We start from the raw sequence: 13,684 nt of genomic DNA, 5'->3' as shown, positions 1-13,684 counted from the left end.
GTTTTTCCCAAAACTAATGCTTTCACGAATCAACAACACCAGCTCTTTGGTCGTTTTTAAAAGGAGAGGATTTGTGATCCTCGACGCTAAGTGGCTTGCTTTCTTTCTTCATTGAGGTACCACCCGTCACATTATGTTTTCTATTCATTGTAGGGCTGCCATTAACCGGACTCGCATCAAGATCTCCAAGATCATCATCTCCGCCATCGCCATCGTCGTTGTCTCGTCCTTTACCTCCACCTCTTACATTGCCATCATCATTTTCATGACCCTCTTTTCGCAATGGTGATTGTTGACCATTGGGAGTACTAAACTGTACAAAGTTCCAAAATGCAGGACTTGACTGGTGATGATTCAGGTTTTGTCCGTTTGAGTCGTTTTGGTTGTTTGTGCTGCTTTGGCTGTTTTGGCTGTTTTGGCCGTTTTGGCCATTTTGGCAGTTTTTTTCGTTCTGACCAGACTGACCGGAGTGATCCGAGCTACTCTGCCCACCATGAGATTGCTGTCGCGATTGCGTTGCTAATCTAGCTTTACCATTCGCTCCATCTGAATTACCCAAATTCTTATTCCCCCCAAGTTTCAGCAAGTTTTGCTGTCTTCCAGATCCACGATCAGGTGTGTATGCTTCCAACGCTGATATTTTTTTGGGGCTTGTAAAGGATGCAATGACATCAGCCGCAGCCGTCGAAGAATTTACATCTGGACCAATTACCGGCGCTGCCGTGGTTGTTGCTGTTCCAATACCAGACGCTCCTACACTTCCCATACCACCACCAAGACTAGTATTTGCCGGGATTGATGGTATAGAGGAGAGAGAGTCATTTTGAGTGGATTGAAATGAGTTAAGTTGAGACATGTCCTGCAAATTATTTGAGGTTGTATACGAAGAGTCTCTTGAATGCATGAATGTGCTGTTACCTGACTGGAGACCTTTTGTTGCGTTTCCCGCTGAAGGTGCAATTGTATGATGGTAATTAGACATTGATGGTGGCTTATTGAGTCCAGTATTCAATTGGTAATGCTGCTGTGGCTGATGCTGCTGTGGTTGCTGCTGTGGTTGCTGCTGTGGCTGTTGAATGGGCAGATAAAACGCATTTGGTTGATGCTGTTGATGAGGTGGGATTGGTTGTTGAGCAACGTATGGGTAACCTCTGTTGTTATTCGGCATATAAACATTGGGTTGTGTCATATAGCTCAAAGGATGTGACTGCATCGTGTTGTTTACAAAATTGAAATTTTTAGCATCTTGCGGTTGTTGGTCATAGTACCCCAATTTCAGTTGTTGAATTGGCTGTTGCTGCTGTTGCTGTTGTTGAGGATGCAATTGGGAAGGTTGGGCAGGTTGAGACTGACCCTGTATGCCTGTAGTTTGAAGTGGTTGCTGGAGTGGTTGATATTGTTGTTGCAACTGATTTTGCGATGTAGCTTGCGATTGACCATCCGGCAAATACTTGTGCGTCGCCAAGTGTAGACTTAACTGACGTGACACCGAAGAGCCGCGTCTGGTTTTCGAGATTGTTCCATCACTCACTTTATTGAGAAAATCTGCCTTATACGATTCGGCTATCTGCCACTTCATTCCTTTACCAGGCTCATTGGGTCTTCGCGGTACTTTTTCAAATGCCTTATTGAGTGATAAATTGTGTCTGATGGAATTCTGCCAACCTGTCTTGGAAAATCTGTAGTATGCATAACGACTGGATATCCAATTGTAGATATCCGATAGTGACATCACACCATGGGGATTGGAGAGAATAGCTTGAGTGATCATTGTTGCGTAACTATATGGCGGCTTTGTATCTTTGGACTCGTCTTTAGACAAATCATTATCAAGTTCCTGTTGCAATGAACTGGCTTGGACCGATGTTGGGGAATGGGGCAAAATTGAAGGATCGTGCAAGGAATAATTCGTAAATGACATTTGCAGCCTGCCATTTTGTGACAGTGCCGGGGTTCCTACACTTTGTCTTTTGTTCTTCTCTCTTTCCTTGATTTTGGCGAGACATTTTTCAAGCATTTTCGGTGCCACGGTTGGCGGGGAATCGGGTAATATAAACATCATCTGTGTTCCCCCTACATCCAAGATGGCACCTGAATGCAATGCGTTAGTTTCTTGTGTGCCGACATTCACTTTCTGGCCATCAATCCTAGCACCATTTCTCCCAAGCACTTTCAACTCCCAGCATCTCATATCTAAGTTGTACGTGATTGTAGCGTGCAGTCTACTCACGATTTTGGCTGGACCCAAGTCGATATCAATGAGGGGTCCGTTGGGAATCAACGTCTGGCTGCCATTGGTTATCTCGGTATTTCTACCAATTGATATAGCTAGCGACTTGACATAATATGTCCAGTCTCTACCAGCAATCTTGGCGTATGCTTGAACTTCAGTGGCTGAATTTTTAGTATTGGAGTATACCTCAGACACATTGGTTCTCTCTTCAGGGCATTGCAATACTGAGATGACGGCATTGATCATTTCCTGTTGATCTTCAAATGGTATCGAGTCTGAGGCTCCATTGCTCTCCAGACGGTCTGATAATGTGCGTTTTTTAGGCGTAGTTAAGCCTGACATTTTCCCTTTTATATTGTTATTGATATTCTCCTTGTCCGTTTTTATATGTATATGTATATATATATATATATATACTTATATGTATACTTATATGGATTCGATTCCCAATTAGTCGAGTAGTATCTCCAATTGATTTTGATCCTGATTGTTATATGGATAATGCAAAACCAATGAAAATAGAACTCAAGGAAAACAAACAAACGGTGTTATTTGAATTTAACTCCAGACAGTTTGGGCGTTTGCGCGGTAGAATGCTATTTAACTTTAATGATACCGCTTTTGGAATTGTAGGTATATGTGAAAGAGTGTGCGTGTTGGAGTGGTTATTGAAAGGTTCAGTTTTTTTTTTTTTTTCTTTTTAATTTGTTGATGCTAATGTTTACTTCTAAGGATTGCACTGTGTTTCTGACTCAGAATTGATACACTATTGCAATGTTTGAGCTCTATGATTGGTGTGTAATATGCTGTTATTTAGTCCCACGGTACTAATAATCTCTTTTTATTTTTATATTTATTTCTTTCTTTGGTTTTCCAAAAAAAAATGACGGACACTTTGCTTAAGCTTCTAAGGGGAAACTCTTCTATAGCTTTTGTTGTTGCTATTCGTGCTGCTTCTATTGCTTGTATTGTTACTGTCGTGAGAATCTCGAAAGTCTATCGTTCTTTTTTGGTGAGATATTTTTTTTTCTGTTGTTTTTGTTTATAAATTTTTTTATTTACTTTTTTTTTTTTTATTTTTTTTTTGATTTTAATTTTTCTAATTTTTGTTTTGTTTTTTTATTTTTTGTTTTTTTATTTTTTATTATTTTATATTATTGTTATTCCTTGCTATCACTAAAATTACAGTAACGAATACACTAAATTCAAGCTCCAAGGGCCTGATTACTCGAAACCATTTCTTTTTTTCAATAAAGTTACAATTGAAGAAAAAAAAGAAGAAACTGCCAAATTTGGTTTGGACATTGAAAAGACTAGGACTATGAATAAGGCAAAGTGGGAATATTCTTTTCTTAAGGAGATGGTGTTTTGTAGACTGAATTCGGTACTAGAATATATATACTTTAAGAGACTTTTCTTTTCAAAGCTCTACCAATATACTATTAGTAATGTCTCTACACTTCCTTTCATAGCGTTTTGGTTATGAGCAATGAAATTCGTCTTTTAATAGTTCATGAAAAAAAATAAACCAGAAAAAAACAAAAAAAAAATACAGGGAAGAAAAGAACTTTCTTCTTTGGCAGTGAAGTTGCTTCTCGTTATATTAGCAAAAGAACTCAATGGTTCAAGTAAGAATTTATCATTGAAACATACTCGTTTTCACTACTAATTGTGTTTATAATATTCTGATTGAAGTCTTTAAAAATTTGACTTTTAATGTGCTAAAACTTCTATTTAGTTTGTATTATATTCTATGCTATAGTATTTTATTTTGGAGAGTGGGAACGGAAGGAGGGAGTGGACAAAAAAAAAAGCTTTCCTTCATTCTTGAATATCTTTGTATTACTGTTTTTCTTAATTACATGACCATTTCGCTATTTCGCTATTTCGCTATTTCGCCATTACGCCATTATGTGGTTTGGCTACCTTTTCAAGTTTATGTTTTCATATTCTTTCGCTGCAGATTCTCATCACCTTACTCAAACAATTTCTTGTGGTAATCTATTGGTATGATAAAATTTTGCTCAACGGTTTCAAAACCTCGCGCGTCGGTAGCCTCTTTTGTCGTGATATCCACATCCAAATCCACTTCCTCCATTCTCATCTTGTTTAGCTCGTTTTCATCCAAAATATCAAACTCGTCTTCTTTCTCTACGTAATCGATATTCTCCTCTACCTCAACAAAGTCTGGTGCTAATGCACTCCACTTTTGTGGGAATTGGATCAGCCAAATGTATATCGCGCCGCTATCTAACCCAATTGACCCAATTTTACATCGCCTATAGTTCCACTTGACTTCAATCAACTCCTCATTGGACCCTTCAAGGATCTTGATCAATGACCCCATCGATGTTTCCCACAAGTACAAGTCGTGAGAAGATTGCCCATGCGTCGAGGCTATAAGGAAGTCAGCATTATGATTAAAACTGATCGAGTTCCACTGCAATCTGTTGACGACATCCTGGTACTTGTGGTCAATTTCAAAATCCCAATCTTTAACGTCGTCATCCGCGTTGAGGATATCGGGTAAATCAACCTGTCGTATCACTCGATCTGAGAAATTCAAGGCCAATTTCCTGCCATTCGGTGATATTGCAATGTTTTTGATATTCGAGTTTGCCATTTTCACAGAATAAACAAGATTCAAATCGCTTGCTCGGAAAGTATTGAGCCAACCTTTGCTCGTTCCTGCAAAAAAATAACGACCCTCTGGACTAAAAGTCGTCACTAACGTCAAGTGCTTATCATTAGTTTTCCGTCGTTTCCTTGACCTCTCCTCTTCTTCGCCGCGCTCTTCTTCCTTGACATCGTTTGCCAAGGGCTCTGTTCTCAACTTTGTAACTATGGGCTTTGACTCATTGGTCAAGTCCACATGCACGGGTGAATCTTCGAATAGCGATGCAACAAAAACGAAATGGTTTTTTGGATGCATACTCGCCAGCCATATGGGGCCATCAAACTTTACTTGACGGATTACTGGGGATAAATGCGAGGAAAGTGGCAGTGACAATGGTTTGTCCGTATTGTCGTTGGTGTCGTTGGTGTCGTTGTTGCAGTTATCGTTGGAAACTATCTTGCTCAAATCCCAGAGTTTACAGTACCAGTCTTGTGAAGAACTTAAAATATATCGTCCGCAATTAGACCAACTGATGGAGGTAATCGGTCGCACATGGCAATCTTGGGTGATATGTGCTATAATACCGTGTGACGCCATATCATAAATTACTATAGAGCCATCAGATAAACCAGATGCCAAATAATCACCTTGCTCGTTGAATTGAATGCATACTGAGTGGCCGTACGTTAAGGTACTCGTTAGATTCTCTGGAAACTCTTTTGCGACGGAGAAAGGGTCTTGTAACGACAAATTCATCGTTTCATCCGTTCACGGTTTGCAATTTATATTGATATATATATATATATATGTATGTATATATTTTTCTTTTTTCTTTTTTCTTTTCTTCTTCTTTCTTTAGGTTATTATGATTATTTTCACCACTTTATAAGAGTTTATATTCAAGATTCGAGATGTTCAAGACGGAATCACTCTCGCGGGTTTACGATTATTTTTTTTTTTTTTTCGATTTTTACTTCTATCAAAAGATTGAGTCAAACAAGTTTAAGTCGCGTGAATTGCTTCTCTTGTCCTCTACCCCCCGCCCCCTTCTTCCTTTTCTTAGCCCCCGCTTCCCCCTTCTATTTCTCTCTCTTTCCCCACCACCTTTCGGACAACACTATACAATACACTAAAGATTGAGGGATTATCAAATTTCAATTAATTTCTGACTAACCCAGGAAGCGTTGGCCATTGTGAGCAAGATATATATATAAATACATAAATACACAAATCATCAAATATCAACCGCATAATATAAAAACCAATAATGCAGATAAAAGTATGACAATATCGGAGCAAAAGTCTAATTTATACAGAAAATCAAGTCTGTCAACTAGGTCGCCATCCTCAAGCATTTCGTCAAGTTTCACCACCATAAACGGTTTACCCAGATCACGCTTTGACGATAGAGCTACTACAAAGACTAGCTTGGCATTACAAGAATACAAGAAAACTTCATTTAACAATGAAAAAAAGACGCAATGGTCAGATGAACAGGCTGCTCTAAGTAGTATGTTTAAATGGTCACCATTAAGCAAAATAAATCATATAATCGAGTCATCGTCTTTTATTTCCGAAAGAGGCACAGTGCTGCAAGTAGTTTCAAATTCAATCTATATCGCAGTTAGTACTTCCAAGTCTATAGTGGTCATTTTCAACTACAAACAAAGCATCGAAGCAATTTTAAATGACGAACTGAATAAAGCGCTGAAACTGGGGCAAGGGCAAGGGCAAGGGCAAGGGCAAGGGCAAGAGCTGACGCGAGAGATTAGACGTGATCCAAGACACGAGCTCGACAATGATCCTCATTTCTTCCCCACTTCCTCCCGGGCTTCCCCATTCTCTGCTACTGTAGAGTTCACAAAAACTGCCCCCAAGGGTAAAATCTCGGCTATGGCATTTTCATCAGACTCCAGTTTCTTTGTGGCGGGCTATGAGAACGGACTGATTTGTGTTTGGGACTTGAACTCAAATAGATCTCGGCTGCTTCCGAGTGTGATTCGACCTTTTTTCACAATCTATCCGAAATTGCCACGTGCAAGGAGCGAAATAGAAGGACACGCCATCAACACTTTAATCAAATCTGTTAGGTTTCTACATCCGCATAATAATCAAATTATGAGCATAGATGCCTCTGGCTTAAGTCTATTCCATAAAATTCTGCAGAAGTTGATGACTCGTTACGCGACATCCAATAGACTATGTGCAAAAAAAGTTCAAATGCAAGCCCAATTACCTCTTGGCTCAGCGTATGAGATCACGGACGAAATGGGAGTTATTTCGTTGCTAAGTAATGATGATTTAATGATTATTTCATCTACTTCTTTAAATGACCCAGAAGTGATTAATCTTCGACAACAATATACTTATAATATCAGATCAAATACCTCAAACCAACTTTCAATGAGCTGGTTCCCTTGTTCCAAAAAACCTAAAGGTGTTGATACAGAGGGTGGCGGAAAAGGAGTTGTTAATGCAAAACTTGCGTGTAGCTGGGGGAACATTTTGCACATCATTGAACTTGATAACGAAATCTTGCCTAGCAACTTGCGTCAGATTGTTGAAGATGCAAAGGATAAAGATCGAGCGGTCCCGAAACTACCATTTAAAAGAACCTGCAAATGGCACGAGGCATCCAACATAGTTGACTCAAAATGGATTCTGACTGACATATTGTGTGTGTTTCTCTTGATGGAAGATACTTCCGGATTACAGATGAAAACATATTATTATGATGGCTCTACTTTGATTCCAATTGCTAAAGATGAAATTTGCGGCGATGTGCAAAAGGTTGATCTTGCCAAACAAAGTTTGTTAGCATTGAAGGACGCCCGCTTATATATGGGAAGACAATTAAGTTGGGCAGATCTAATTTTGCGAAAAGTTTCCCAGAGTCAATATCAAGACGCTTTACAGCTAGCTGATGAATACTATCAAACATCGTCTGTTGGCTTACTTGCAGCAGTTGGGCTCCCCACGAGTAAAGATAAACGTTTAAAATTGCTATACCCTTACTTTTTGGATATAATGAGAGCGTCAATGCCGAGTTTAAGCAAGGATTTCGAGCCAGCGAAATTGCATATATATTTTGATGTTTTAACTTATGCCGCTTCTGACGACATTTTGGAGGAATTGCTCGAATCAGTTGATGACGACCAAGTTTATTTCGAAGTTTTGGAGCCTTATATTTTGTTTGGCACAATAAAAGTATTACCTCCGAATGTTTTGAAGCATTTGATTAAACATTATGTATCAATTGGAGAAGGCGAGTTGTTAACCGAACTTTTGTGCACATTGGATATTAAAAGCTTAGATATTGATCTCGCCATCAAATTGTGCACAGAGTATCGTTTGAATGATTGTTTAATATACATCTGGAATATGCTATTAAACGATTACCAGACACCTTTTTTTGATTTTGTTCAAGAATATTCAAGTCCGCAATTTGAACTTACAGAACAGTCTGCAAAGGCATACACGTATATGACTTATATACTCACAGGAAGGCAATACCCGACAGATCGCTTAATTAGCAATAACAATAATAATGATGATGATGGTGGTGGTGGTGATGATGGTGGTGGTGGTGCGAAGGGTGCAATTCGGTCAGTGTGCGACGCTCTTTTTTCTCATACTGCAATAAGAAGAGATGGCACTTTAGTTCTAACACAAGATAAGGATATTGTGTTTCCATACTTGTATTTATTTCTTAAACGAAGTTCGATTCTCATGATGTCGGTGCTAAATGAATTTTTTGAGTCGTCGTTTTTAAATGAAAATGAGAAATACAATAGACAATACCTACTTGAAGTATTGATTGATTTGTTTAGAGTTAATGAATCAAGTTTCACGGAGTTTGACAAATGTCAATTGGCAATCTTTATTGCACGAAATTACCCGAAATATTTCCAATTACTTCGACTTCCTGAGTCCATATTGGATACTGTTATCAACAGACTATGTTCAAACACTAATGCAACGCTTTCCGAGGATTGTGAATTGGCTCTATGCAGTTTAATACCACTATATACTCCCGATGATGAGATGTTTGTTGAAAAGTTGAAGCTTTCCAAGTTTTACAATGTTCTTTTCGACATTTTCAATGCACAGGGCAAATATTCTCGTGCATTAGAAATATGGTTGATGAAGCGAAGCAAAAATGATGGCCATGATGCTAGTGGTGTAAACAATCGCAATACTGTTGGTGAAGAGGATGATCCATGTTTTGCTGGAGACAATTCTTTTACATTTGAAACAATGAATGTACTTGAAAGTGCGCTCATAAAAACACAAGATGTAAGTGAGAAACTCAATGTTGCAAAGGTAATCAAAAGCAATTTTGAGATATTGGTCAGTCTAGATTGGAAAAGATTTTTGCAGCTAGTTAACAGGTATGTTCCAAGCATGCATACTGAAATTCTTGATATCAATAACGACAAAATTGCTTTTGCATACATCAAGACTTTATTTTCCATGCATATTACAGACCTCGACCCATTTTTGTATCGCTATATCCAGCTTATGATAAAGGAGGATAGGCTCAATGCAGTGCAATTTGTTGAAAAATGGGGAGAGAAGATTGTCAGAAGCTCAAGCAGGAACCAGATTGAAAAGGTTTTTAACGATTTTGCATTCACCGAGGGCAACGCTTGTTTACTAGAAAACGATAAGGATCATCAAGGTGCAGTAGACTGCATTTTGGCTCATTTGCAAAGAATAAGTAAACATTTGCGAAAACAAGATCAGCGGCAACGTTTCACAAGTTTGTTATCGTACTGTTTTGCAATCTGTGAAAACTATGGAAATCTGGTAAACAATAAAGGTGATGAAACTCACAAAAGTGATAAAATTGCGAAAAGTTATGAAGATGTTAGTGGCAATGGCAAGTACAATAATGAAAATCTACATGCTGATGAGAAGCTTTGGCTAAAGATTATAAATTTCTTGGTTGAGATGGCAAACACTTTTACTTGTGGGGAAGAGCATCTATATTTCAACCAGTGCGTCCAAAACTGTTTTCGAAGATTGAGTGACTATAAATTAACGACTAGTGATGGAGAGCAATCATTTTTGGCCATCTTTAACACCTTTCTTTCTCAGCACTCCAAAAGTGATATTGAGAAGGAGGAAGTCCAGGATCTGGGTCAATCTCTGGGTCAAACTCTGGGTCAAACTCTGGATCAAATTGGTGTTGCCACGTTATCAAGCATAAGAGGAGTTTTACAGGAGGTGTTCATCTCCTATTCTTATGAGCTCGAAATGTTAAAAATTTCACTAAAAATGTTGAATAGTGATGTCTACAAAAGAATGCTAATGATTCGGGGAAACAAACTTAAAGGCTGGGCGATCAAATCTGCCAAGGATTGTTGCGCTTGTGGGAAATCAATAGGTGGAAACAAAGAACAACTAGGGGAACCAGTTTTTGATGAACATGTACTCGCGTGGGAGGATAGCCAACAACAGCAATTATTATTGATCAAGTCAGTGAAGAAACCAGCGAATGATGTTTTTGAAAACGAAGCAGACAAAGGAAAAGATCAACTGTTTCATTTCTTAGAGCTAACGTACTTTAAATGTGGTCACGCATATCATACAAATTGTTTAGAGAAATTAAGAAGCGCCAAACATTGTGTATTGTGTGCGGCGCATAGACACTAGCACCAATATTGGTTTTTGTTCCAGAACATTTTCTTTTACGAATAAGATAAACTCATTTTAGTATATTTGAGAGACAACTTTTCATTCCTTGAAAAAGAAAAGAAAAGAAAAAAAGAAAAAAAAAAAATTTTGATAAATAAAAGCAATCTCTATTTTTTACTCAGTTTCATCTCTTTCTTTCTTTCAACATTGTGGATTACCCTTTCCAAACTCAATTTAACATCTCCTTTTTGGAAATGATCCAAGTTATAATATTTAGGAGCAATCTCCACGAGCCATTCAGGATTCACAATCGTAACTGTTCTGATATAGTTTTTACTAGTGAGAACAAACTCGTTGTATATCATCCACTCGCCATCTTTCTGCAAAACTGTACTTGGATGTACAAGAACATCTTGGTTATCTTTAACGGTCAAATAACCCTTTCCTCCACTCTTTTTCTTTGCCACTTGCATGAAAAACCCGCCGACTAATGCCTTTTTGATGTTTTCCCAATATTGAGCATCTGGGACCTTGTTGTATTGCGATATAAGCTCCAAATCGTTATTTTCCATAATTCTTTGCAATTGCGACCGCACATTTCTAGCGGATTGCAATGATCGGTAATTCAAAAAGTTATCTCGGCACCATTGATGCTGCGATACGCCGAGCTCGTGTGGCGCATTTTCAAACGCTTCGTAAACATTGATGAGTGTCAAGTGATCACCGTCTGGATGTGCAAATGATAGTTTTGCTTCATCGGCTCTTTGTCTAGCAGATGCAGGACGTACAAAGACTGAAGGTACACTCAACATTGCCACTATGGTGAGCAAATCTTCAGAGCACTTGAAAGCTGGCGATCCAATAAGCATAACAGCCAACATGGGGTCAAGTGGAAAATGTGATGCCAAACGGCCAAGTGCAGTTAAATCACCCTCGTCGGAAAGACATTGCAAATAGTTTAGTTCTTCCAATGCTCTCATCATTGTTTCTGGTGCAGGTGGATCCATAAAGTCAAAATGCACCAAGTCATCGATGCCCAATTTCTTCAACTCCAACACGGTTGACGCCAAATTGGATCGAAGAATCTCGGGATAAGATTGTTGTATAAGTTCTTTTTGGAATGCTTCTTCGGTGTACAAACGGAAACACTTACCTGGTCTAGTACGACCAGCTCTACCAGCTCTCTGCTGTGCACTAGCTTTTGATATAGGAGAAACCAAAAGCGACTCAACCCTGACTCTTGGATTGTATACTTTTTGTTTTGAAAACCCTGGGTCCACGACATAGACTACACCATCAATGGTCAAAGATGTTTCGGCAATATTGGTAGACACGATAATTTTTCTGCCTGGTCTTCCCTTGGGGTTTGGATTAACTGGAGCTGGTTCAAAGATTCTCTGTTGTTGGTTTGGTGGCAAAGAACCGTATAATGGGTAAACCTTTAAAGGGCCGCAACCTTGTTCTCTGATCAAGGCATCACCTTCCAATGAAATTTTCCTACAAGCCTCCTCAATTTCTTCTTCACCCGTTAAGAATAACAAAACGTCACCTTCATCCTCGGTTGCGTGAATTTGCAACGCAGTGCGTATAGCAGCATCAAGATAATCTCTTTGAAACTCGGGTGTGTAGTATATCTCTACTGGATGTGTTCTACCAGGAACAGCCAAAAGTGGAGCATTATGAAAATAGTTTTGGAACTTTTCAGCATCCAAAGTTGCGGACATAATGATAATTTTCAAATCTGGTCTTCTTAATGTCACTTGCTTGATCAATCCCATCAAAATATCTGTAGCCAATGTCCTTTCGTGTGCTTCATCTAGGATAATACATGAGTATCTTGTTAAATCGTGGTCATCCATTGCTTCACGCAACAACATACCATCCGTCATGTATTTCAAAATAGTTTTTGGTCCATTCTTGTGTTCAAAACGGACACTGTAACCGACTTCCTCTCCCAATTTAACATCCATTTCATCGGCAACTCTCAGTGCAACAGACATGGCGGCAACTCTTCTTGGTTGAGTACAGGCCACTTGCTTACCAGTCAAATGTGGCATTTCGTCATACAAAACAAATTGAGGGATCTGTGTTGTTTTACCTGAACCAGTTTCACCCACAAACACCATAATCTGAGTGGAATGGAAGATTTTGAGAAACTCCTCACGTTGTGCATGAACTGGCAAATCACGTCTAGTCTTGAGAATTTTGAAATATGAATCGGAAAAATCTTCGCCGGTAAAAGGATTCTTGGGCCCGTTTTCTAATCTTTCGGCATCTGCTGATGTGGTTTGGTGGCGAACAAGACCACGAAATTCACCATCATCGTGATGGACCAAGTCCTCGGCGGATGCAGCATGCGGGTGCAAACGAAGAGACTCTTCGGCTGCCTCGGCCACCTTTTCAGCTTGTGATTCTTCTTCCAACTTTTGTCTTTTTCTTGATCTTTCTCCCATCGTGAGTTCTTTAAAGTTGTTTTTTTGTTGAAAATAAAGTAATGTTATACTTTGTAATTTACGGAATTGATTATAAAGATTCGAGGAAGAGAATGGTAAAAAGCTGAAGAAAAGGAATAATAATGAGAATTTGGCACTATAGCTAATAAACCACGGTGATGGGCATCGCGACATAGAGAGAGTTTCTTATCGACGCCAATTTTTTTTTTTTCTGTCCCGCACACTCACGGATCTAGATGGAAGCGTTGTATTTACTATATCTATGTATGTAAACATCTTTTTATCAGTATATCGTTGTATATACAAATGTACAGTCAAATACTGATAGATACATATAGATAGGTATATATTGACTCTAATCAGACTCCATGATTTACATTTTTTCAAACTCTTACGTTTCATCTTGTTTCCTGTTTTTCTTTCTAATTCGCAAAAACCAAATTTAGTTCCATTTTCTTTTTTGTTTTTCATTCTTCCTTTTTCTTCGAAAGATTGCAATGTTGGAAATGAATGGCTAGAGCAGGGGCTTGTAGACTGGATGGAAAATAATAACCTTTGCTTTTTTTTATGATTTGTGGTAAATATACAAGGTTTGGATAATAACTTCAATTATTTTTTCCATTCTATTCTGTTTTATGCTTTGTACATGGTCATTAATTGTTGTGTATTTTTCTTTTGGTATAAATTGAAAATATGTGTTTTCAGTATTTATTTGATGAACTGAGAGAGTAGCGTGATCTT

The 13,684-nt window shown here is 38.5% G+C and overlaps 4 protein-coding genes across 4 annotated transcripts; 1 reads left to right on the top strand and 3 right to left on the bottom strand. All coding sequences in view use genetic code 12, as the record gives it.

Annotated features, from left to right (window-relative positions):
• Nucleotides 1–22: 22 nt before the first annotated feature.
• On the bottom strand, nt 23–2,575 carry FKH2 (transcription factor; the record flags this gene model as incomplete). Its single annotated transcript, XM_001527322.1, has 1 exon — nt 23–2,575. One exon carries the CDS (start codon nt 2,573–2,575, stop codon nt 23–25), a length of 2,553 nt encoding a protein of 850 aa, XP_001527372.2.
• A 1,633-nt stretch (nt 2,576–4,208) lies between these two features.
• Nucleotides 4,209–5,606, bottom strand: SWD1 (chromatin binding protein; the record flags this gene model as incomplete). The annotated part of the gene is made up of 1 exon (XM_001527321.1): nt 4,209–5,606. The coding sequence occupies one exon, from the start codon at nt 5,604–5,606 to the stop codon at nt 4,209–4,211; it is 1,398 nt and encodes a 465-aa protein (XP_001527371.2).
• Nucleotides 5,607–6,131: 525 nt separating this feature from the next.
• Nucleotides 6,132–10,508, top strand: VPS8 (Vacuolar protein sorting-associated protein 8; the record flags this gene model as incomplete). The annotated part of the gene is made up of 1 exon (XM_001527320.1): nt 6,132–10,508. One exon carries the CDS (start codon nt 6,132–6,134, stop codon nt 10,506–10,508), a length of 4,377 nt encoding a protein of 1,458 aa, XP_001527370.2.
• Nucleotides 10,509–10,657: 149 nt separating this feature from the next.
• On the bottom strand, nt 10,658–12,943 carry PRP43 (DEAH-box ATP-dependent RNA helicase prp43; the record flags this gene model as incomplete). The annotated part of the gene is made up of 1 exon (XM_001527319.2): nt 10,658–12,943. One exon carries the CDS (start codon nt 12,941–12,943, stop codon nt 10,658–10,660), a length of 2,286 nt encoding a protein of 761 aa, XP_001527369.2.
• Between the last annotated feature and the right edge of the window lie 741 nt (nt 12,944–13,684).

Source organism: Lodderomyces elongisporus, chromosome 2 (genome assembly GCF_030384665.1).
Source record: "Lodderomyces elongisporus chromosome 2, complete sequence".
In the NCBI taxonomy this organism is placed as follows: Eukaryota; Fungi; Ascomycota; class Pichiomycetes; order Serinales; family Debaryomycetaceae; genus Lodderomyces; species Lodderomyces elongisporus.
The sequence above is the reverse complement of the archived record's forward strand: the minus strand, read 5'-3'. Positions and strand labels throughout refer to the sequence as shown.